General features: G+C 43.0%; 1 protein-coding gene across 1 annotated transcript; it reads left to right on the forward strand.

Annotated features, from left to right (window-relative positions):
• Positions 1-816: 816 nt before the first annotated feature.
• Positions 817-13905, forward strand: rrp9 (ribosomal RNA processing 9, U3 small nucleolar RNA binding protein; the record flags this gene model as incomplete). The annotated part of the gene is made up of 15 exons (XM_083771209.1): positions 817-888; positions 2174-2268; positions 3161-3276; positions 3394-3461; positions 3715-3756; positions 3931-4057; positions 4508-4632; positions 5068-5160; positions 6456-6556; positions 7898-8032; positions 8166-8228; positions 8643-8800; positions 9960-10039; positions 10247-10320; positions 13468-13905. 15 exons carry the CDS (start codon positions 817-819, stop codon positions 13730-13732), a joined length of 1614 nt encoding a protein of 537 aa, XP_083627335.1. The 3' UTR covers positions 13733-13905.
• Between the last annotated feature and the right edge of the window lie 13680 nt (positions 13906-27585).

Below are 27585 nucleotides of genomic sequence, written 5' to 3' on the forward strand. Positions count from 1 at the left end.
TCTTCTTCTTCTTCTTCTTCTTCTCGGGGACGGGGACCGCCGGGTGGTCCTTGGTTCTGTTCATGCATTTAAAAGCATTTTGTGTCTTTTATAGTTTTATAGAGTGAAGCGTGTCTCTCTCATTAAAGTCCCCTCTGTCTGAGCTGACTGCATTCTAACGGACGGACCACTCTCTCTGTGACACCACTAGTGGCGACGTGTGTTTACTTCCTTTAGAAAATAAATCTACACTTTCATTAAAAAAAATGTATTTCATATCATAATGTTTGTAATGAGTTGTAATCTGTTCAATAAAAACATATTTGACAAAAAAAGAAAGAAAGAAATCACACAAATAAATATTATTTCTTGTCCAAATAATAATAATAATAATCTACACTCCCTGATGTGCTGAGAAATGTAGACCTTTACAGTGGCATATATTCACTACATATATGATACATTTATACCAAGTTAAATGTGTAGTGGGTTTATGTTTTATTTCTTAATTAATTTGTTGTATTTGCGGAAAGGAAAAGAACCCTCTGCTAGTCGCAAATGATCTTCCGGGGGAATCATTTGGCAGATGTACCAGTTTCCTGTTAAAAAAAAGTGCTACGCTGCTCATCCAATGAAACCCCTGCGTTTGGAGAGAGGGCGGGACATGGGGGCTGTATCGTCCAATCACTAAGCACCTTTGTCCAGCGGGGGGGGCGGGGTTTCAGAGCTCATGTGTGGTTGAGGAGAAAACCCACGTGGGATAAATAAATGTTGACTTTAAAAAAAGCCTTTATTATCTAGACGTGTCGGCGTGTGTTTTATTTAACATTCTCCGCCATGTCTTCTTTCTTCATGAAGAAGAAGGACAACCAAAAAGGAAGCGATGCAAAGCAAACGAAGAAAAGAAAGGTAAGCATAAATAACATTATCCAGATACTTGTGGTAAAGTAGTTGTAAACTAGCCTCTGGTCCAAGGCTTACAGCGAGCCTCTCTCTGACGCCCTGTGGGAGTCCCTTCCACAGCCCTCTGCTCATATTTACACTCCCTTGCGCTGTTTTTATAATACCAGCAAATAAACAAAACCACATCACCACTCACCGAAACAAAGCATGCTAGACCTTAAGGTAAAAGTCTATTCTACAACCTGGGAAGCGTCTGAGGTCCCCAGTTTCTCTGTAAAATGCACTTTGTGCCATTTTAATAACGCAATGTACCCTGAATTTAATGACGGTAACGATATCCTACACTCGCGAACCGCCAGTAATGTGATCCTGGCGGTTCGCGAGTGTAGGATAGCGTTACCTAGTTATATTCAGGGTACATTGCGTTATTAAAATGGCACAAAGTGCATTTTAGAGAGAAACTGGGGACCTGAGACGCTTCCCAGGTTGGAGAATAGACTTTTACCTTAAGGTCTAGCAGGCTTTGTTTCGGTGAGTGGTTTCGTCGTTTTGTTTATTTGCTGGTATTATAAAAACAGCGCACGGGAGTGTAAATATGACCAGAGGGCTGTGGAAGGGACTCCCACAGGGCGTCAGAGAGAGGCTCGCTGTAAGCCTTGGACCAGGGCTATAGTTGTAACCATACTTCATTCTACAAGTCTGACGTTGTCTTAACAAATGGTCACTTTTCACTATCAGCTGTGTTGGCCCCAGTAAGAACATTACAGACTGTCAGACATTAAAACAGTAATAGAGAAATTGCTTCAATGAATGACACGTTTAGTTAAAAAAAACAAAAAAAAAAACATGTGGTCCTCAAACGTTTGGAAACTCCCCCCCCCCCCCCCCATCATGAGGGTCCCTGGGCCTGGACCCCACTGGAACCGCTGCTTTAACCATGCTGTATGATCATACTATGTACTGTATGATACAGTATGATCATACTGTATGATCATACTACTCTCATTGGAACCGCTGCTTTAACCATGCTGTATGATCATACTATGTACTGTATGATACAGTATGATCATACAGTATGATCATACTACTCTCATTGGCACATTTAGACCATAGGGTAGGACGTCACCTACTGGTGGATAAGTAGTACTGCCTGAAGCTTATAAGTGCAATAATCTCTCCTGGCCAAGTAGGCGGCGTTCTGTCTTGGTATCAAACCTACTGACTACTGGATTTTATTGAGCATTTTGACATCTATCTATCTATCTATCTATCTATCTATCTATTGTTTCAGGTCGATGGGGGCTCAGGAACTATTAGTAAAGGACAAGTGAAGAAAATGAAGGCCAAATACAACGAAGAGATTTCCAGTGACTCGGAGACAGAGAGGTGAACACACACACACACACACACACACACACACACACACACACACAGAGAGAGAGAGAGCGCTATACTGTAGAATGTAGATCACTTCCATCACACTGTATTTAACCTGTAGCACTGTGTGTGTACTCACCCAGTTATTGATTGCTGCGGTTTGGGGTCAGCTCTTGTCATCTTCATCTTGGGACTCATCATCATGGATATGAAACAAAATCAAATGTACAAACAAATGTAATATCAATCACAGCCATTCTGGGGCTAGAACTGATTGTTCTCACTGATATGGATCTGACCGGTCTACTAAAAGACATGTTAAATTCAGGGGGGCAGTCAGACAGATATTTTGTGAAGCCACTAAGGAAATCGTAGTTCATATAATGGCCTGTTGTGGCGCTGTCATTGGACCCAGAAAAACCCATAGCCCCATAGAAGTCCATGTATTTGGGCCCAACTTCACCTAGACTGTATTACCTTAATAAACATGGTCATGAATACTTTCTGCTTCCAGTCACTAGTTTAAAGTCTCATTTCTAATGTCATAATATTCTTTTTGGAAAATTATGGTCCCATTTATTAAAAAAATGACCATAAAGTTGCGTATGTTCAGAGGGGCGTGGCTACCGTTACAGTCTATGAACGGGATTCCCCTCCCACTCGAGTCAAAATAAAAACCAACGGAGAAGAAGGGGGGGAAGTCCCGCCTCGTTGTCTGGGCCAGCCAATGGGCCAGCTGGGCCCAAACGGAGCCAGCCAATGGCCAGCTGGGCCCAAACGGCACTTACAGTGCAGGAATAACAGGCTTCATTTTACGTCCATGTTAGACCCGGGGAACGCTTTGTCCATATTTTTTACAGTCTATGGTTAAATTATGTTTTTGTACTTACTCACTCAACAGCTCAGCAGTGCAGAAGAAGAAGAGGCCGTCGAAAGAGGAGATAGAATATGATGAAACGCCACAGGAGAAGAAACTTAGATTAGCTAAACTGTATCTTGATCAATTAAAGGATGAGGGTGAGTCTCATGGTCTGCACCGTTAACCATTCAGTATTAACCATTCATCGTGACAAAGTCATAACACCAGTTGTGGTCATTAATTTATCAAATGAAGTATGCATCTTTGTTGAACAGAGGAAAATAAAGCAGAAGAGGATGACTTTCAGGATGACTTAATTGCTGGAAGACTTCAGGATGAAGTGGTAAGAATGACTTTGTTTTGTAAATGAGCTTTCGTCTGTATGTGATGTTATCATTGTTTTGTAATGAGCTTTCATCTGTATGTGATGTTATCATTGTTCTGTAATGAGCTTTCATCTGTATGTGATGTTATCATTGTTTTGTAATGAGCTTTCATCTGTATGTGATGTTATCATTGTTTTGTAATGAGCTTTCATCTGTATGTGATGTTATCAGTGTGTTGGTGTTGATGATGATGTAATATTGACCCTACAGCTTGAGCAGAAAGGAAAGCTGCAGCGACTCATTGCCAAAGATGTGAGTGTGTCTTTCCTCTCCTTTTGTTCATTGTCTGAATTAATTAGCTATTATTGATTAACTAGTAAAGCTACCGGTAATAGGACTGTTGGTTAATCTGAATGAATGTGAATTCAAACCAGTGACACAACGACACCCTTTTAAACCTGACTGATTTCCGTTCTGACTTTTCAGCTCCTGGCCCCCGATGCCTCTGAGATCCGTATGTTGAGAGGGCACAAACTGCCAGTGACCTGTCTGGTCATCTCACCTGATGACAAGTACATCTTCTCTGCTGCTAAAGACTGCTCCGTTATTAAATGTCAGTATTCACCGTAAACCACATTATGCGAAAGTAGCTAAGTAGATCGGCTACATTTGCCGTTAACCCATTCTGACCAGGCACCCATTTTGGTGTTAGCATCATGTCGTGCTTTAGCTATTGAAAAAATAGCAGATCTACAAGCTCATATCGCGCCACCGAGTGGCGCGATACGAGCTTGTAGGTCTGCTTTTTTTATTTTTTTTATCGAAGAACCACTGACATAGAAACATTAGCTTTTTCAGAAGACTGTCAGGATGTAGAAGACATTTTTAGAATCTGATCTCAGGTCAGAATGGAAAACTGTCAGGATGTAGAAGACATTTTTAGAATCTGATCTCAGGTCAGAATGGGTTAAGACCTAAAAGTGGTCTTGTCCTTTTTTGTACTGTACATAGTGGAAGACTATTCCTCTGATGGTTGACCATCCCCTATCGTGCTGTTTCTCAGGGGATGTAGGGAGTGGTAAGAAACTGCACACCATCGCCGGTGGACGGAAGGGCACAGACGCTCGCCACGTTGGCCACACGGCCCACGTCCTCTGCATATCCATTTCATCAGATGGGAAATACCTGGTGAGTTACTGTACTAGTGCTCGGTACGGTTCATTTGTTCATTGTACTGTTACATGTGACGTATGTGCCTAAAAAAATGGCAACTAAAAAATACGGGGAAGCAGCTTTTTGCTTCTACGGGCCATCGGGCATGGAACAAGCTCCCACTGTACCTTCGTCAGGCAGCCTCTGTAGACATTTTTAAAGCTCAGCTCAAGACCCACCTCTACAACATTGCCTTTAAGTGATCTTATATTTTTTGTTACTGCTTGTTTTTTAATGTCGCTGCCTTGCTTCTCTTTTATGCTTTGCTTTTATTTTATTCTCCATTGTTCTGTAAAGCACTTTGAGCTGCATTTGATGTCATGAAAGGTGCTATACAAATAAAGTTTTATTATTATTATTATTATTATTATGTAACGATAGCAACATCTACTCTGTTTCTATCCTTTTTAGGCCACCGGAGACATGAACAAGTTGATTATGATCTGGGAGGCAGAGACATGTAAACACCTCTATAAGTTCACAGGACACCGGGGCCCGGTGTCGGTAAGACCCGCTAATGTGTCACATTAACGCATTCTGACCTGAGATCAGATTCATACGAGGTTTTCCCACATGGACACACACTGGTCTGATGAACCCATTCTGACCTGAGATCAGATTCTAAAAATGTCAGTCGTTCTTCGATTTTTCAAAAAATAGCAGACCTACAAGCTCGTATCGCGCCACTCGGTGGCGCGATATGAGCTTGTAGATCTGCTATTTTTAAATGGCTAAAGCATAACATGATGCTAACACCAGAATGGGTGCCCGGTCAGAATGGGTTAACACGCTGAAAAGTCTCTCTCTTCTCTCCCCGCTAAGGTGTCACACATTGAAAAGTCTCTCTCTCTCTGTTACATATATTTAAATAACCTCTGTATCATTCTGTCTGATCAGCATTTTTCTCCCTCACGAGTAATTGTCATCTGAACTTGTACACAGACATTGAACGTTAGCAAAGACGGTAACAGCCTGTCTTCACCTTTCCCAAATGTAAGCTGTGTTTAGCGTTTTTGGTCAACTCTCGTACTGTAAGCCGTAGCGATTCAGAGGCCACGGCCTATAGTCTCTGTTGACCATATTGTCTTGTGTATTGTATTGTCATATTGTGTAGACTAGAATCTAAAAAATCTCTCTCTCCATAGATATATATATATATATATTAGGGCCGGGACTAATTGCGATTAATTACGATGAATTAACTACAGAAAAATTAATGCATTAAAAGAATTAACGCATTTTAATCGCACTATTTTTTTCACCGCGGAACGTTGTCACTGGGCAGTTTTCAGACGGACCTGCGCACCAAGTGTCCGTGTCCTCTTCAGACAATAACACCACCAGAAACCGCAGACGGTTCACCAGACTGGGGGAAGCCGCTGAGATCACTTTGCTTGTCCCCGTGGATTGGAAATTTAAATTTAAAAGGCTATCCGATGGTAGCGTGGATTACAGCACAGTTGTGTGCAATTATTCAATAAATAATTATTACCCCTATTACTACAAAAACAATGTTTTATTGCTTAAACTTATGTATTCACTATTCATTGATTCACTAGTATACCAAAATCCATTTGAAAAAATTGCTTTCTCACTGTTCTCGGGTCAAATAATGATATGCGATTAAAATGCGATTAATCTAGATTAATTAATCGCAAAGCCTCTGATTAATTAGATTAATGTTTTTAATCGAGTCCCAGCTCTAATATATATAGATATATATATATATGAATTCAATCACATTGTCTTGTGTACTATCTGAAACACCCTCTTGTGAATCCTCAACAACTTTAATTCAGGGCCTTTCGTTCAGGAGGGGAACTCATGATCTGTACAGTGCGTCTCATGATCGCTCGGTCAAGGTGTGGAACGTGGATGAGAATGCCTACGTGGAAACGCTGTGAGTACCTGTAACAGTAACGCTGTGAGTACCTGTAACAGTAACGCTGTGAGTACCTGTAACAGTAACGCTGTGAGTACCTGTAACAGTAACGCTGTGAGTACCTGTAACAGTAACGCTGTGAGTACCTGTAACAGTAACGCTGTGAGTACCTGTAACAGTAACGCTGTGAGTACCTGTAACAGTAACGCTGTGAGTACCTGTAACAGTAACGCTGTGAGTACCTGTAACAGTAACGCTGTGAGTACCTGTAACAGTAACGCTGTGAGTACCTGTAACAGAAACGCTGTGAGTACCTGTAACAGTAACGCTGTGAGTACCTGTAACAGTAACGCTGTGAGTACCTGTAACAGTAACGCTGTGAGTACCTGTAACAGTAACGCTGTGAGTACCTGCGCCTGCGCAGCATTTCCCTTGACCGTGATAATGTCATTACTCTTCCCGCAGCAATGTGAGGCATATGGTCATTTGTCCCGTCTGTGTGTTCGCTTGATAACTGTATAACAAAATGTTCACGACACTAGGAGGGAATTATCAATACACGAGATGAGATGATAAACATTTTGATGATTGAAAAGGTTGGCTAAATTACTTGACCCATTCTGAACGGGAACCCATTTTGGTGTTAGCATTATGTTATGCTTTAGCTATTGAAAAATAGCAGATCTACAAGCTCATATCGCGCCACCGAGTGGCGCGCTACGAGCTTGTAGGTCTGCTATTTTTGAAAAATCGAAGACACTTTTTAGAATCTGATCTCGGGTCAGAATGGGTTAATAATGAAACTGTCAGGATGTAATAGACATTTTTAGAATCTGATCTCAGGTCAGAATGGGTTAAGGTTGAATGGCCATTGTCATGATGGAACCCAGTGGGAATTATCAGTAGGCTCCCGAAGAGATCGCTATTTTGGCTTGAAAACATCAAGGTCACAATTTAGTAAACGTCTGGCTTTCCGAGGCTACAATTTAGAGATGCAGAAGATATGTTGTTTTATGCCCCCAGGTGAAGATATGTTGTTTTATGCCCCAGGTGGATTTGATAAGATATGTAGTTTTATGCCCCCAGGTGGATTTGATAAGATATGTTGTTTTATGCCCCCCGGTGGATTTGTCTAAATTGGGAAAGCATGTCTATCACAGTGCTGCTCAAAGTGGGGTCCCGGGATGCCCAGCCAAAGGGTCCTTGAGGGGGTTCTAGGGGGTCACCAGCTTAATGATGGATAGATGGGAACCAAACTTTCAACTTGTACACTCCCAGTTATGAGCAAATCAAACTAGGGCTCCTTGAGAAAGTGTGAGAGTCACTGGTTTATCATTGTGAATGTGTGTGTGTGTGTAGGTTTGGCCACCAAGATGTCATCACTGGACTGGACTGCCTGAGTCGTGAGCGCTGTGTGACTTCAGGAGGGAGAGACAGAACTGTGAGGGTGTGGAAGATCGCAGAAGAGTCCCAGCTGGTGTTCAATGGCCACGAGTGAGTAACTGTACTGTTTAGTGTGGGTGGAGAGCAGAGTCTTATTTCAGAATAATCCTCGACTATGACGAAATTAGTCTTTTTAATTGGCTTGCCTAGTATTTGTAACTGCCTCCGCTTTGATCATTTCCAGTGGCTCAATTGACTGTATCCAGCTCATCAACGAGGAACACATGATAACCGGAGCAGATGACGGGTAAGACGATAAGACTGTATCGCCCAATAGCAAGTTTTGTTTTCACCAGGTACAACTTACTCACTACCAGCCTTATGGTCACTACCATGGCCTTATGGTTAAAGTGTTAGGGGTTCAGCCCCTGGCCAACCCACTCACTGCCTGCCTGCTTGGCACTCAAGGGGTCGTATTGTGGGTAAGTCCCTGTGACACATGCCTAGCGCCATGCCCAGGGGCTGTGCTTGTGCATCATATGACATATGACATACTAGTGTCATGTCCAGGCTGTGTACTTTTACCTCAAACAGAAGATAGGCTTCCTAATCCTATGGGTTACATGGCACGGGAACCTATGTGGTGTAGTTACTTGAACCAGCGGTTCTCAAGGCTACATGTTTAGTTACTTATGTATTGTTTTACTGTTTTGTTTGGCAGCTCTCTGTCTCTTTGGAGCGTCAACAAGAAGAAGCCGTTGGGAACTGTGAAGCAGGCCCACGGGGTCCAGGGCGAGGCGGGGACGGAGACGCCTCATTGGGTGTCATCGGTAGCAGCGCTTCACAACTCGGACACGGTCGCCTCAGGTGCTTCTAGCTGTGAGAGTCCTTTTCTACATGGGCAGCACACAACATAGCATGTTCTACATGTTTCTACATGTTTCTACATGGGCAGCACACAACATAGCATGTTCTAAATGTTTCTACATGTTTCTACATGGGCAGCACACAACATAGCATGTTCTACATGTTTCTACATGGGCAGCACACAACATAGCATGTTCTACATGTTTCTACATGGGCAGCACACAACATAGCATGTCTATGTTTCTACATGGGCAGCACACAACATAGCATGTTGTTTCTACATGGGCAGCACACAACATAGCATGTTGTTTCTACATGGGCAGCACACAACATAGCATGTCATGTCTATGTTGTGTGGGAGAGTAACAACAAGAAGATGCACTGTGTTTTTTCACTTTACATTAACCCATTCTGACCTGAGATCAGATTCATACGAGGTTTCCGACGGACACACACTGGTCTGATTAACCCATTCTGACCTGAGATCAGATTCATACGAGGTTTCCACTGGACACACTCTGGTCTGATGAACCCATTCTGACCTGAGATCAGATTCTAAAAATGTCAGTCGTTCTTCGATTTTTCAAAAAATAGCAGACCTACAAGCTCGTATCGCGCCACTCGGTGGCGCGATATGAGCTTGTAGATCTGCTATTTTTCAATAGCTAAAGCACAACATGATGCTGACACCAAAATGGGTTAATCCATTGACTAACTTGACTGTGTCACCTGACTGTAGACAGACATGGCACATGCTCACATTCTATTTATGCAAAATGGTCACACAAAATCTTTTAAGGATGGCAAAGAGCCCCTAAAAGAGCCCCTGAGTCTGAGTCCAGGGCTAATATCACAAACCACTGAACCCAACCTTCTTATTCAAGCTGCCTTTAGGCCAAGGAAGTACAGTAACTCCCTGAATTATTGTTTTATTAATTTTGCTTTGTTGTGGCATAACACAAAATCGTATGAGCTTGTCGATTGGCTAGTTGCACTGAACATTTGCTCATTTTGGCAAAATTCTTGCCTAAATTATGACATGGCCATGAATAGGCTTTAAATTATGACATGGCCATGAATAGGCTTGCTAGGGTGCATGTGGTTAAAGCATAAAGAGCCCCTTGTCCACTTAAAGTTCATATTTCAAAATGTACAATGATTCTGTCTTCAGGTTCCCACAACTCAAAGGTGCAACTGTGGCAGTGTGGCCCGGGCTTCAGAGGTCTGAAGCCTCTCTTCAGCGTACCGGTGGTGAGTTTTCACCCCCTTTCCTTTCCACTACTAAAAAGAAAAGATGCTGCATACTTATTACTTTGCCCAGCCATGTTAACCTGGTTCTGAATTTCTACCCGGGAACGAATTGATTCTTGGATTTTCACTCAGTGAAATGCTAACATTTTGTTTTCTTTTTTTTCTGAAGCACTCTCATTCTGTGTGTCTCTCTCCTCGTTATCCCAGGCGGGCTTTGTCAACAGCCTGAAGTTTTCCAGCTCTGGTCAGTTCCTGGTGGCAGGTGTGGGACAAGAGCACAGGTAAATATTATATTATTATTATTATTATTATTATTAAGAGCACAGGTAAATGGAGCAATGGACGTTATGTTTATATTACGTGTGCAAGTAGAGCACGCAGGTATTGTGGTCGGCTGGACCAACAGTGGTATCCGTACCCCCCAAATTGGCTGTTGATGGTGACGTAATTAAGATGTTTCAATGTCGGCTGGGTCAAAGGTCACAACCTGACCTGCCCCGGTGGAGACCTGTGCCCGAGGGGCACTTCATCTAGTTTATTATTTTAAATATGACTGTTTTATTGGTGGTTCTGAAATAGTTTTATCCACTTGAATCCTGTCCACTTTGTTGACCGGGGTCCCCAGATCTATTCCTGTCCCTCTCCCTTTTTCCCTCTACACCAAATCTACAAGCTTTTGATTGATTGATTGATTGAAATCTTTATTAACAGTTTGTAGAATTTACAGTACATTTTAAGCACAAACTCAATACAAAGACTGTCAACTGTGAGTGGACGACCCAATTAAGCATTACACTTGTTTACAACAGGGTCCACATTGTTCAATTCATCAAAACATTTAAAGACATACAAACATTTAGAGACATACAAATAGACATTTCTCTAGCTTAACTGAACATTCCGTGTTGTAACTTGTTGTGAGCTTGTAGATCAGCTATTGTTGCTGAATGCATTGACAGGCCCAGCATAGGGGCTAGTGTTCATGTGCTTAATCATTGACGGTGCATTGCATGTGTCAATGACACATAGATGGCCACTAGATGGCACTATTAAGCCATAGCAGACTTTGAATGGTATGATGCCTATGTTTATAGGCAGTGTGTTGCCTATAAACAGTAGGCTAATCATTAGTAACAAACAAAGAACTAACAAACATGGCATGGATGCCCCTGGGACGTATCCTCAGTGATGTATCCCAGGGTCATCTGGGTTTTTCGGGTCTCGACATCCTACCCCTCACTCGGGTGACCCAGCCTGGGTGATCAAGTCCCAGTAGCTACCCTGGATCAGTCCCCTTAGGGAGAAACCAGGGACACACACTCCACTGCTCCAGAACTACTTTGCCGGTACTGGGCGGGCCGTAGATTGACAACAGATTGACATAGAATATTAATTTCCAATTTGTTATTATCAATGGATTCAAGTTCAATCAATGGATTATTGTGAAGATTCAATTGTTTTGTAATTGGTATGTCTTCCATAGTATTGACGGCATGTTATGACAGACTCAGTTGGTATTGTATTATGAAATTGTTATGAAGCTTTCTTTTTAAGCAGATGCATATGTTCAACATGTGTATTATGCTGTATTCAATGCATGAAATATGATTTATTTAATATAATCGCTGCCTGTATTAGTTTTGATTGGATTAAAATTTCATAGCGACATTTTACAAGGCACTACATGGGAACTGAATCCCTATTAACCCATTCTGAACGGGAACCCATTTTGGTGTCAGCATCATGTTATGCTTTAGCTATTGACAAATAGCAGATCTACAAGCTCGTAGTGCGCCACCGAGTGGCGCGCTACGAGCTTGTAGGTCTGCTATTTTTGAAAAATCGAAGAACGACTGACATTTTTTAGAATCAGATCTCAGGTCAGAATGGGGTTCATCAGACCAGTGTGTGTCCAGTGGAAACCTCGTATGAATCTGATCTCAGGTCAGAATGTGTTAATTATCACTACATTCTAACGGTAGTGAAGGATTAATAATTTGCCTTCTCCCCTCCCCCCCCCCCCCCCCCTAGAGGTTAATATGAAAAATGCCAGAGAATGTTATGCTCAAATAGAAGCTACAGTACATGATGGCGCTATGGGATTGTACTCGAAGGCATTGTTTTGTTGCTGATACATAATTAGACATTAGATAAATACCACTACAGATGATACATTTGAATAGCAATGCATACATCATGGATATGTCATCTATGGCGCTCATCGCCTGCCCACACTGCTCTGTGATGCAGTTTCCACGTGGATCTCCAGAGCTGCATGGTGTAATTGCTTTAGATTTGAAATTGCGTTTAATTTTGGTATTGTTAAAAAAAATATATATATATATATATACTTTTTAATATTTTTTATCCCACAATTTTGTTTTGATTTTTCACCCCTGTGTCAATCATCTAATGTGATCCTGGGCTCTACACAACCTCCGCCAACCTAGTCCCCATATATGGGGGACAAGGGGAGACCAACCTAGTCCCCATATATGGGGGACAAGGGGAGACCAGCCTAGTCCCCATATATGGGGGACTAGGGGAGACCAACCTAGTCCCCATATATGGGGGACTAGGGGAGACCAGCCTAGTCCCCATATATGGGGGACAAGGGGAGACCAACCTAGTCCCCATATATGGGGGACAAGGGGAGACCAACCTAGTCCCCATATATGGGGGACAAGGGGAGAGCAACGGACTTGAACTCATGCTTCCTTCATGCTTGAGTGTCCAAGTTGCTCCTTTACACCTGACAGGGGGGAGTTTCCCTGGTTGGACGTAGCGCGTGGAAGGAACACGTTATTCCGACCAGTTCCTTTCCCCTCCATCAGGCGCCCCGGCTGGCCAGGGGGAGGCAGTATAGAGACCAGTTCCTTTCCCCTCCATCAGGCGCCCCGGCTGGCCAGGGGGAGGCAGTATAGAGACCAGTTCCTTTCCCCTCCATCAGGCGCCCCGGCTGGCCAGGGGGAGGCAGTATAGAGACCAGTTCCTTTCCCCTCCATCAGGCGCCCCGGCTGGCCAGGGGGAGGCAGTATAGAGACCAGTTCCTTTCCCCTCCATCAGGCGCCCCGGCTGGCCAGGGGGAGGCAGTATAGAGACCAGTTCCTTTCCCCTCTATCAGGCGCCCCGGCTGGCCAGGGGGAGGCAGTATAGAGACCAGTTCCTTTCCCCTCCATCAGGCGCACCGGATGGCCAGGGGGAGGCAGTATAGAGACCAGGATTACTGCATGTTTTTTTCTATATATTTTATAGCTCTAGTCTAATGCATCAGCATGCATAACATCCTCAGTGTCTGGTTGCCAACAGACAGACTTCTTTCTCTCTCTGTAGCGCTGTGCCTCTCTTTCTCGCCCTCTCTCTCTCTCTCTGTATCGCTGTGCCTCTCTTTCTCGCTCTGATGTGTTTGTTCTTTGCATTTCTTCAAGGTTGGGCCGGTGGTGGAGATTGAAAGAAGCAAAGAATGGGATCTACATTATCCCTCTTAAAAGACAAACTGAAGACGCTGCTCAAACTGAAGACGCTCCTCAAACTGAAGACCCTCCTCAAACTGAAGACCCTCCTCACAGCGAAGACCCTCCTCAAACTGAAGACGCTCTTCAAACTGAAGACCCTCCTCAAACTGAAGACGCTCTTCAAAAGGATGAGTCCAAGCATGATAACGTGGAGCCAAGAGAGCAGGAGACTGTTTAATATGTATTCCATTTTTCTTTTATTTTGCATTGAACTCGCTCTTTTGTTTTTTTTCAGCAAAGTTAGTCCCACTGGAGAAGCTTTATAAAATCCCTGTTATATTGTGTACAGTTCAATGTTCCCTTTAGGGAAAAGCCGCACACCAATACCTATAATAAAATAAGAAATTGTCACCACCTGTTCCTCCGTTTTTGTTCATTGATTTGCCGTCCACATTGCGTGAAAGTGCACCTTTTTCTGCCAATACAGGATATACTATTTCTCAACAGTCGACACAGATTGCCTTAATTGTGACTTTGTGTAGATAAATAATGAGATAGTCTGTCGGGTGGAAACCATGTATGCCCAAAACCCCCCCTTTTTTTTACCTTAAATAACTCAGAAACTACAAGACATTTCAAAGTAAAACGTTCCAGCATGTGTCTCCACAGTAATAAAAAAGTGTGAATGGAGTTTCTAGGTGAAAGTGATTTTTTGACGTGCCAATGTCTGCCATTGAGCCCCATTGTAAATGTCTCAAATTTGAAAGCACTATATTTCTAAAACTATGACACATTTCAAAGTAAAAGGTTCCAGCATGTGTGCCCTCAGTAAGCTGAATAATAAAAAAGTGTGAATGGAGTTTCTAGGTGAAAATGATTTTTGACGTGCCTATAGAGCTGCCATTGAGCCCCATGTTAAATGTCTCAAATTTGAAAGCACTATATTTCTAAAACTATGACACCTTTCAAAGATTCTTTTTCAGGCAAACATGTCCACCATAAGATTAACCTAAATAGGTTGGAATGGGGTTTCTAGGTGTAAGTATGTAGGACTAGTAGTAGCATGCCAAAGTTTGTGCTATTGCCATAGAGAATGCATTGGGCGTTTAAGTTAAATAACTCATAAACTACAAAACATTTCAAAGTAAAAAGTTCCAGCATGTGTCTCCACAATAAGCTGAATAATAAAAAGTGTGAATGGAGTTTCTAGGTGAAAATGATTTTTGACGTGCCTATAGAGCTGCCATTGAGCCCCATTTTAAATGTCTCAAATTTGAAAGCCGTATATTTCTAAAACTATGAAACATTTCAAAGATTCCTTTTCAGGCAAACATGTCCACCGTAAGATGAACCTAAATAGTTGGAATGGGGTTTCTAGGTGTAAGTATGTAGGACTAGTAGCATGCCAAAGTTTGTGCACTATATTTCTAAAACTGAAAGATTTCAAAGATTCCTTTTCAGGCAAACATGTCCACCGTAAGATGAACCTAAGTAGGCTAGAATGGGGTTGGTAGGTTTAAGTATGTAGGACTAGTAGCATGCCAAAGTTTGTGCTATTGCCATAGAGAATGCATTGGGCGTTTAAATCAGAAAATAAAGTTTCTGCATTTCTGGTCAACCCCCATTCTTTCTTGTAGAGGCAGCCATCTTAGATAGATAACTTTATTGTCATTCAGCAGATACATAAAATGCATAAGAGAACGAAATGTCGTTTCACTGGCTTTTAGTATGCTAGTTAACCCATTCTGACCTGAGATCAGATTCATACGAAGGTTTCCACTGGACACACACTGGTCTGATTAACCCATTCTGACCTGAGATCAGATTCTAGAAATGTCAGTCGCTCTTCGATTTTTCAAAAATAGCAGACCTACAAGCTCGTATCGCGCCACTCGGTGGCGCGATATGAGCTTGTAGATCTGCTATTTTTCAATAGCTAAAGCATAACATGATGCCGACACCAAAATGGGTTAAAAGATAAACTAAAATACTATTAAAATCTAAAATCCACCATTAAAAACAAATGAATTAAAAAGCACCATTAGTTCATAGAGAGACAGATATTGCATAATAGGAGTCCTTATAGCAGCATATGGGAGGAAACGGTTAGGGGACAAAAGTCTAATGGCTTGGGGGGAAAAAGCTCTTTCGAATAGCAATAAAAGGATGAAATAAAATAATAATATAGAAGATGATTCTGTTGGGGATGAAACGTTGTGAATGTCCGTGAACACCTTGATCGTAGAATGCCCTTCCCTCCGCCCCTAGCACCGTCTATATACCTTTTGAACGAGTTTTATTCAATTTGTTGTGCAGTATATTTTGTATTGTATTGCAATTTACAATTTAGGCATTTAGCAGACGCTCTTAATCCAGAGCGACTTACATTAAGCAAGAACAAAAAGCATGGGAATACATCACATAAAAACATTTATCATGAAACATGCGTAAGCTAAGAAAGTAACAGTGGAATATATATATTATGAGACTATACATATAAACTATATACTACTATGCTATACATATGTACTATGGCGTGCTATGACTATATACAATGCAATTATAGTGCTGTCTACATAACATGCTATAAGTCTGTATCAGATGCTATCTAAGTCTACAGAAATGCTATCTAAGGGGGGTGGGGTAAGTGCTATGGGCCATGATGGAGTCTGAAAAGGTGGGTTTTCAGGCTACGGCGGAAGATTGGGAGTGATGCTGCAGTTCTGACTGCAATGGGTATTGTCTGTATCATGTATATTACTGATAATGAACAATGGAAACAATCCCCTGCATGGGCTTATGATGTTGTTTTTACTGTCAATAAGCATGTTAATAAGTATTGAATCAATCAATCAAAAACAGTGCATAAAGTTTGTATCCTTTTGTATTTGTTGTATTCCTTTTGCCATTAAACAGATTGGTTTTCTAAATGATTTTGTCCTTTAATCTGGGCAGTTGCAGAGAAACAGAACATCAGACACATGGACAGGACACTGACTGACTGGTTCACCGTCCATGCCTCACCAGGGGTCCAAATGGAACCTCACAGGTCTCTGAGGTCACATTCTCACCTAATACTTCGGTAGACTCAGATCCGTATGGGCGGGGAAATTGGGATTCTTGCATATTTAATTTGCTGCGGTTTGCCTTCACACTGTCATTCGCAGCAATTGGAAACGCAGCAGGGGGGACCTTTATCAATGTGTTCCATTCATAAACTATAGCCTACACAGTGAAATCTATGGTGATAAAATTACACTCATAACGTGCATGTGTCGTGCCGTCTGGGACCCCCCCCCCCCTCTCTCTCTCTCTACGCACGCATCCGCCAAAACACTGTTCTTTTGGGCATGCAGCACAGCGCTGCATGAACGCACTGATATAACTCCCCAGTCCCACACAGTGACAGCACTCCATGTTTACGGCACGCACAGACAGACAGACAGACAGACAGAATATTATGTAGGCTATAATACACTGCAGTGTTTTTATGTGTTTTCTTAAGCAATTGATTAATGTACACGTCCTCATTTCGATCAGGGCTTCAGTCTCCTTATTCGACCACGTCTATCCACAGTTAACGGGACATCTTTGCGTTGCGTAAAATATGCCTTCTCCGTCTCCAACTGTGTTCAGCTCCTCACCCGCCACATTATGTTTGCTTCATTTCCTTTATTTACTGCGGATTGCATTCACACCTGCACCGAATCGTAGTCAAGTGCGATTCGATTCGAAGCGAAGCGAAACCCACGTTTTTGGGCGGAGTAAAATGCGGTTATTTGCTGCGCATTAGGATTCGAATGAGCCTTCACACCTGACAAACGAAGTGCACTTTCTGACAGTGCGCAGCAGGATTCGTTTTAATCGCAGCAAAGCTCTCTGGTATGAATGTGACAATAAAGAGGATTCTGATCCATATTCATAATCTACACTGCAACATCCTCAGGGTTGATTTAACAAGTGTACAAATGTGTCAATTTGGTTCCATTTGTACACTTGTGACAGAACGCCGTATCAGGCCTTCACTTGAAAACCTTAAGCACATTTGCGACCCAATCTATGACCTCAGTAAAACTATAACTAAACCTAACCTATGACCTATGACTAAACCCAACCTATGACCTCAGTAAAACTATAACTAAACCTAACCTATGACCTATGACTAAACCCAACCTATGACCTCAGTAAAACTATAACTAAAACTAACCTATGACCTATGACTAAACCCAACCTATGACCTCAGTAAAACTATAACTAAACCTAACCTATGACCTATGACTAAACCCAACCTATGACCTCAGTAAAACTATAACTAAACCTAACCTATGACCTATAACTAAACCCAACCTATGACCTCAGTAAAACTATAACTAAACCTAACCTATGACCTATGACTAAACCCAACCTATGACCTCAGTAAAACTATAACTAAACCTAACCTATGACCTATGACTAAACCCAACCTATGACCTCAGTAAAACTATAACTAAACCTAACCTATGACCTATGACTAAACCCAACCTATGACCTCAGTAAAACTATAACTAAACCTAACCTATGACCTATGACTAAACCCAACCTATGACCTCAGTAAAACTATAACTAAACCTAACCTATGACCTATGACTAAACCCAACCTATGACCTCAGTAAAACTATAACTAAACCTAACCTATGACCTATGACTAAACCCAACCTATGACCTCAGTAAAGCTATAACTAAACCTAACCTATGACCTATGACTAAACCCAACCTATGACCTCAGTAAAACTATAACTAAACCTAACCTATGACCTATGACTAAACCCAACCTATGACCTCAGTAAAGCTATAACTAAACCTAACCTATGACCTATGACTAAACCCAACCTATGACCTCAGTAAAACTATAACTAAACCTAACCTATGACCTATGACTAAACCCAACCTATGACCTCAGTAAAACTATAACTAAACCTAACCTATGACCTATGACTAAACCCAACCTATGACCTCAGTAAAGCTATAACTAAACCTAACCTATGACCTATGACTAAACCCAACCTATGACCTCAGTAAAGCTATAACTAAACCTAACCTATGACCTATGACTAAACCCAACCTATGACCTCAGTAAAACTATAACTAAACCTAACCTATGACCTATGACTAAACCCAACCTATGACCTCAGTAAAACTATAACTAAACCTAACCTATGACCTATGACTAAACCCAACCTATGACCTCAGTAAAACTATAACTAAACCTAACCTATGACCTATGACTAAACCCAACCTATGACCTCAGTAAAACTATAACTAAACCTAACCTATGACCTATGACTAAACCCAACCTATGACCTCAGTAAAACTATAACTAAACCTAACCTATGACCTATGACTAAACCCAACCTATGACCTCAGTAAAGCTATAACTAAACCTAACCTATGACCTATGACTAAACCCAATCTATGACCTCAGTAAAACTATAACTAAACCTAACCTATGACCTATGACTAAACCCAACCTATGACCTCAGTAAAGCTATAACTAAACCTAACCTATGACCTATGACTAAACCCAACCTATGACCTCAGTAAAACTATAACTAAACCTAACCTATGACCTATGACTAAACCCAACCTATGACCTCAGTAAAACTATAACTAAAACTAACCTATGACCTATGACTAAACCCAACCTATGACCTCAGTAAAACTATAACTAAACCTAACCTATGACCTATGACTAAACCCAATCTATGACCTCAGTAAAACTATAACTAAACCTAACCTATGACCTATGACTAAACCCAACCTATGACCTCAGTAAAACTATAACTAAACCTAACCTATGACCTATGACTAAACCCAACCTATGACCTCAGTAAAACTATAACTAAACCTAACCTATGACCTATGACTAAACCCAACCTATGACCTCAGTAAAACTATAACTAAACCTAACCTATGACCTATGACTAAACCCAACCTATGACCTCAGTAAAGCTATAACTAAACCTAACCTATGACCTATGACTAAACCCAACCTATGACCTCAGTAAAACTATAACTAAACCTAACCTATGACCTATGACTAAACCCAACCTATGACCTCAGTAAAACTATAACTAAACCTAACCTATGACCTATGACTAAACCCAACCTATGACCTCAGTAAAACTATAACTAAACCTAACCTATGACCTATGACTAAACCCAACCTATGACCTCAGTAAAACTATAACTAAACCTAACCTATGACCTATGACTAAACCCAACCTATGACCTCAGTAAAACTATAACTAAACCTAACCTATGACCTATGACTAAACCCAACCTATGACCTCAGTAAAACTATAACTAAACCTAACCTATGACCTATGACTAAACCCAACCTATGACCTCAGTAAAACTATAACTAAACCTAACCTATGACCTATGACTAAACCCAACCTATGACCTCAGTAAAGCTATAACTAAACCTAACCTATGACCTATGACTAAACCCAACCTATGACCTCAGTAAAACTATAACTAAACCTAACCTATGACCTATGACTAAACCCAACCTATGACCTCAGTAAAACTATAACTAAACCTAACCTATGACCTATGACTAAACCCAACCTATGACCTCAGTAAAACTATAACTAAACCTAACCTATGACCTATGACTAAACCCAACCTATGACCTCAGTAAAACTATAACTAAACCTAACCTATGACCTATGACTAAACCCAACCTATGACCTCAGTAAAGCTATAACTAAACCTAACCTATGACCTATGACTAAACCCAATCTATGACCTCAGTAAAACTATAACTAAACCTAACCTATGACCTATGACTAAACCCAACCTATGACCTCAGTAAAACTATAACTAAAACTTACCCTAATTTGCCCGGGGGGGGGGGGGGGGGGGGGGGTTATAAACACAACCAGTGTTAGATTTGGAATGTGGACAACTGGACATAGTATGCCTTATTGACATCACAATGATTTCTTCCTTCTTATTCTGACCAATTGCCATGTCCTCGCAGTCGCCCAGTGGGCCCTGGGCCACAGCGTGAGGCCCAGTGGGCCCTGGGCCTGAGACCCAGTGGGCCCTGGGCCACAGCTTGAGACCCAGTGGGCCCTGGGCCACAGCTTGAGACCCAGTGGGCCCTGGGCCACAGCGTGAGACCCAGTGGGCCCTGGGCCTGAGACCCAGTGGGCCCTGGGCCACAGCTTGAGACCCAGTGGGCCCTGGGCCACAGCTTGAGACCCAGTGGGCCCTGGGCCACAGCTTGAGACCCAGTGGGCCCTGGGCCACAGCTTGAGACCCAGTGGGCCCTGGGCCACAGCTTGAGACCCAGTGGGCCCTGGGCCACAGCTTGAGACCCAGTGGGCCCTGGGCCACAGCGTGAGGCCCAGTGGGCCCTGGGCCACAGCTTGAGACCCAGTGGGCCCTGGGCCACAGCTTGAGACCCAGTGGGCCCTGGGCCACAGCGTGAGGCCCAGTGGGCCCTGGGCCACAGCTTGAGACCCAGTGGGCCCTGGGCCACAGCTTGAGACCCAGTGGGCCCTGGGCCACAGCGTGAGGCCCAGTGGGCCCTGGGCCACAGCTTGAGACCCAGTGGGCCCTGGGCCTGAGACCCAGTGGGCCCTGGGCCACAGCTTGAGACCCAGTGGGCCCTGGGCCACAGCTTGAGACCCAGTGGGCCCTGGGCCACAGCTTGAGACCCAGTGGGCCCTGGGCCACAGCTTGAGACCCAGTGGGCCCTGGGCCACAGCTTGAGACCCAGTGGTGATAAATTGACATTAATTGACATGTTCCAATCCGAGCATGTGTGTCCTCCTCCCACCAGTCGCTGACTATTGGAAGAGGGACTACAATTCTATTTCAGGAGATGATTGGTCCCTTTGTGTTAGCGGAGGGCTGATTGGTCCCTTTGTGTTAGCGGAGGGCTGATTGGTCCCTTTGTGTTAGCTGAGGGCTATTATGCAACCAGCGAGGACAGCTAGTCATTTTAATTGCCACTGCACATAAGAAAAGACACATGCACATCACGTCACACACACACACACACACACACACACACACACACACACACACACACACACACACACACACACACACACACACACACACACACACACACACCACTTGTTGCAAACCATATAGCTGTTATTTGTCTAGAATGGGGCAATGTGTGTGTGTGTGTGTGTGTGTGTGTGTGTGTGTGTGTGTGTGTGTGTGTGTGTGTGTGTGTGTGTGTTGTGCGTGTGCGTGTGTGTGTGTGTGTGTGTGTGTGTGTGTGTGTGTGTGTGTGTGTGTGTGTGTGTGTGTGCGTGTGTGCGTGTGTGTGCGTGACTGTGAAACTTCTGACTGTGTTTCTATCGAAAGGAAAGAATGAATGAAGAGATGAATGAAGAAAAAGCATTTGAAATAAAATCCTCATTCATTCACATTATTTCCCCTGTCCTCATTTCCAGGTTGTCTCTTAATTGGCTGTCATTTAACTGCTCGTGTTCCTTTTAACCCATTCTGAACGGGAACCCATTTTGGTATTAGCATCATGTTATGCTTTAGCTATTGAAAAATAGCAGATCTACAAGCTCGTAGCGCGCCACCGAGTGGCGCGCTACGAGCTTGTAGGTCTGCTATTTTTGAAAAATCGAAGAACGACTGACATTTTTTAGAATCTGATCTCAGGTCAGAATGGGTCAATCAGACCAATGTGTGTCCAGTGGAAACCTCGTATGAATCTGATCTCAGGTCAGAATGGATTAATAGGGTTGTGTACCTCTTAATTGGTTGGCTTTTTCTCCACATTCCCTGACTAATTAAACAGGAAGGTTTGCTGATGTAATGTTATTTTGTGGAGACAGAGAAGAGAGACACCAGGCATGCCATGTTTAGCCCATTCTGACCTGAGATCAGATTCTAAAAATGTCTATTACATCCTGACAGTTTCATTATTAACCCATTCTGACCTGAGATCAGATTCTAAAAGTGTCTTCGATTTTTCAAAAATAGCAGACCTACAAGCTCGTATCGCGCCACTCGGTGGCGCGATATGAGCTTGTAGATCTGCTATTTTTCAATAGCTAAAGCACGACATGATGCCAACACCAAAATGGGTGCCCGGTCAGAATGGTTTAGAATAGGACAGCTTATTGCTATATAGAATGAACTTTAATTAGCCCACAGATTAAACTAATCTGGACATGTTTGCAGATCATCTATTTACACTACTCACTGTAAGAGAAGTAATATAATTATAGGACTTTAAGTTGTTAAAACCACATCAGTGGGGGGGGGGGGGTTCAACAGCCCATAAAGATTAAACAAGCACAGAACGTAATGAGCTCAATATAGCCCCCTTATAAACAGATAAAGATTTGCACTTGATTAAATAATTATGCATCCCTACACATAGATCTTGTCAAAGGGAACAGCTTGTGTCCAATATTAACCCATTCTGAACGGGCACCCATTTTGGTGTCAGCATCATGTTATGCTTTAGCTATTTAAAAATAGCAGATCTACAAGCTCTTATCGCGCCACCGAGTGGCGCGATAAGAGCTTGTAGGTCTGCTATTTTTTAAAAATCGAAGAGCGACTGACATTTTTAGAATCTGATCTCAGGTCAGAATGGGTTCATCAGACCAGTGTGTGTCCGGCGGAAACCTCGTATGAATCTGATCTCAGGTCAGAATGGGTTCATCAGACCAGTGTGTGTCCGGCGGAAACCTCGTATGAATCTGATCTCAGGTCAGAATGGGTTAATATTCGCAAACACTGCACGCACCCTGTCTGCCTGATATATTGGGGTCGATTTAGGACTTCTATTTTACTTACTTCTATATTACTAATCTAATTACAGTATTATGATCTGGGGGCGTGTGATAATGTCTATACTTCTCGTCAGCTACTGAAATCCAGAAGCTGCAACAGGCTGACAGGGACGGGAAATCAACTGTGACCCATTTATATTTGAATGTTTGTGAGTGAAAAGGTCTATTTAGATGTAATACTGCATAAATACATACTGTATATATATATATATATATATATATATATATATATATGATATATATATCATCTCTGGAGCACATGCGTGCGCTTCCACTTCCTTCCTTCCAATCCAAATTTGGTGAAAGAACTTTTATTTCTAGGCATAGTGTTGTCAAGTCTGTTTATTATAATATAAGCTGTAACGTTGGGCTTGTTTTCCTTATTATAATATAAACTGTAACGTTGGGCTTGGTTTCCTGTAAAGTCACTTAAAATATATTGAAAGTTACAGGTTGCATTGTTTTGTTTTTGTTTGTTTTTATTTGGGGGGGGGGGTGGGGGGGGCGGGGGAGGGGGGGGGTTGTTTCTCAAATATAGGTCTAGTTACTAATCTAGGCTTGTTGAAACACTTTAATCCATATATTGGCAGTTTGAAAATAGCAGTTCTACAGGGATTTTAATTATGTTTTGATGGATGGAGTCAGTGGCCAAATTGCCTGCATATTTATTTCCCTAGCTGAATCTGGCAACACAGATGATGGTTAGGATGATGATGATGATGATGATGGGCGGCTCAGGGCCGGATCTACCATATGGGCACTTTGGGCACGTGCCCAGGGGCCCCTGGTGCCCAGGGGCCCCTCAAAAAAAAATAAAATAAAAAGAAATCCCACAGAAAATGTCCCTGCTAATCCGAATGAAATAAATGGTGTCTAAAAAGATTAGTGTTTTATTGTTGCATTTGTTGGTGAGAATTAAGGGCAGCTGAAAAGTGCAAATTGTGTGTCTAAAGCAGCACCAATGCGCTAGATTGGCTGTCACTCTGGGGGGGGGGGGGGGGGGGGGGGTAGGCGACCGGAAATAGGCCAATATAACGGCATAAAACCGCCCCAAAACGGCTCCAAAAAACAGAAAAAAAATTGCGCGCGGGTGAAGGGGGGCCCTTCGAGCTTCAGTGCCCAGGGGCCCTCAGAGGTGTTAACCCGGCCCTGGTATAGGTGGAAAGTTGTAGGCTATACTTGAGTAGCAAATAGTTTTACTATAATTTTACTCATACATCTCAGAGGCAAATTGTATAGGCTATACTTTATAGCCTACTGCGCCTACTCCACTTTTTAAATGTTCAATTATTTCAATAACATTTTTATGTAACAAAACATAAAACATATTTTATACATATTCCTATATTCTCTATTCAGGCAATTCAAAAATAGCATGTTGTGAACGTGAGTTTATATCACTATACTACTTATCAGTCCATCCATCCATCCATCCAGTATCCAGTAGGCCTATACATTAACATTACATACGATGAATTATGAAAGAGTAAGGATTCATATTTGTATTTGTCTTCATCATCACGTCCTAATCCTATCCATTCAATACACCGGCCACCATGTCGTGCAGACACGACGTACAGATGACAGAGAATCAGGAGGTTTTTCTCCTGGCGTCTCAGATCAGATGAGAGCGGAGCGCACACAGCGCACACAGCGCACACACAGCGCACACACCGCGCACACAGCGCACACCGCGCACACACAGCGCACACACCGCGCACACAGCGCACACACAGCGCACACCGCGCACACACCGCGCACACAGCGCACACACAGCGCACACACAGCGCGCCACCGCCAGCAGAGTGGCTGCATAGTGCTTCTGCTGTCGACCAGAAGAACTTCTGAAAGGCATGAATGGATGGAGGTGGAGTTAGTTGTCTTGCGAGAATCTTCCGCTTGGCAGCAGCTTATTAACTTCACATGTATTCACAAGGAAACGGGAATAATTGGTTATCAATAACCTCGTGTATCGATCGGGACAGCTGAACAGCTGAATTCATCTTTGGTTATATATTATATATAGGCGTCGAGGCGAGCCTATATAAGAACAACGCACGAGGAGGGATTTGGCCGTTGTGAAGCACACTTCAGAACCACGGACAGGACAGGTGCTTCATCCCGGGCCGAGTGTCAGAACCACGGACAGGACAGGAGCTTCATCCCGGACCGGGTGTCAGAACCACGGACAGGACAGGTGCTTCATCCCGGGCCGGGTTCAGAACCGCGGACAGGACAGGGTGCCTCAGCCCTGCGTGACATTTATAGCCTATGTTTAAAGTGAACTACATTTGGACACATGAAACCACGCCGTGGGAGAGAAGCGCGCACAGCTGAGCTGCATGCACGGAAACCCGCACACACACCGCATGACGCAAGGCACGTTACAATAAGGTAAGACGGTTTAAGTTGGATCATATCATCATCCAATGTTTTATCTCTCTTGCCTGTTCCAGTCGGCTAGATGTGCTGCGCGCTGCGCTGCGCGCCTTAACGTTGTGCCGTGGGCTAAACACGGACGCTGCGCTGCGCGCCTTAACGTTGTGCCGTGGGCTAAACACGGACGCTGCGCTGCGCGCCTTAACGTTGTGCCGTGGGCTAAACACGGACGGTTTTTTTGATTGATTGATTGATTATTGATTGAAATCTTTATTAACAGTTTGTAGAATTTACAGTACATTTTAAGCACAAACTCAATACAAAGACTGTCAACTGTGAGTGGACGACCCAATTAAGCATTACACTTGTTTACAACAGGGTCCACATTGTTCAATTCATCAAAACATTTAAAGACATACAAACATTTAGAGACATACAAATAGACATTTCTCTGTAGGTAAAGAACAGAACAGGAATTCATCATGTGGGAAGCAAAAAAGGGAAAAGATACAATATACAGTGAGGGAAAATGGGGTGGGGGGGATTCAGATTTTACAGAGGCCAGTTTCGAATTGCAGCCATCCGTAGGTGCCCTTTGAGAGCGGTTTTGAAGGAGTCAAGGGATTCACATGTCTTAATGACTGTTGGTAGGGCGTTCCACATTTTGGTGGCATAGGAGCGAAAAGAATTTAGTCCCTTGTTTGTGCCGAATCTGGGTTGTACATGGTTTGTTGCACTCCCTCTGGTGTTGTGGGTGTGGACTTTGTTTACATTAAGGAAGTATTTAGACAGGTACATGGGTATCTTGGTGGTGTATCGAATCTTGTGGACCAGACCCATTGCAAGATGCTGTACTCTGTCGTCGACCCTAAGCCATCCCAGCCTGTCAAAGTGGGCAGGGGTGAGGTGGGTTCGGGGGGTGAGGCCAAGTAGGAGCCTGACCAGTTTGTTTTGAGAGGTCTGGAGCCTTGTTTTAAGGGCCTTTGAGGTGCTGTGGTACCAAGAGGTGGATGCATAGTCAAAGAAACCTTGTACGAGGGCTCCTGTTAAGGTCTTCAAGGTGTTTTTGCTGACCAGTGAGGAGATCCTGTAAAGGAATCTTGTTCTTTGATTGACTTTTTTGATTACGTTGGTGGCCATTTTATCACCGGAAAGATTGGCCTCCAGGATGGAACCTATAGGTAATTTCATCTTTTCGTGTGATAATATTGTCACCCACTCTAACCAAGAAGCCATCTGCCTTGCTGAGTTTACTATTTGATCCGAAGAGGATGGATTCAGTTTTTCCCAGGTGTAAGGATAGTTTGTTATCAGCGAGCCAGGTGCAGATTCTACCGAGTTCAGAGCTGAGGGTCTTTTCAACCTGCAGTTTGTTCCTGTCCGAGACCAGCAGTGCTGAGTCATCTGCGAACAGGAACAAGTTGCAGTCACAAGCTGAAGTCATGTCGTTAACATAAATTAGGAACAGTAAAGGCCCTAGTATGCTTCCTTGTGGGACGCCACAGCTCACTGGGAGGGGAGGGGACAGTGTTCCGTTCACCTCCACCATCTGTTCTCTCCCCTCCAGGTAGGATTGCATCCAGCTCACTGATGTGCTATCAAAACCAATAGCTTTAAGCTTGTTAACCAGTATGGAGTGGTTCACGGTGTCAAAAGCCTTTTGGAGGTCCAGCATGACCATGCCGCAGTATTTTCCAGCATCCACCTCGTGTTTGATGTGGTCGCTCAAATAGAGGAGGCATGTGTCAGTGGAGTGGGATGTTCTGAAACCAGATTGGAACTCGTACAGCAATTTATTAGTGGCAAGATACTTTTCAACCTGTTCATAGACTATTTTTTCCATCACTTTCGAGATGGAGCTTAGAATAGAAATAGGGCGGTAGTTGCC

The sequence above is a fragment of the Protomyctophum parallelum genome (genome assembly GCF_964188405.1).
Source record: "Protomyctophum parallelum genome assembly, chromosome: 8".
NCBI lineage: Eukaryota > Metazoa > Chordata > Actinopteri > Myctophiformes > Myctophidae > Protomyctophum > Protomyctophum parallelum.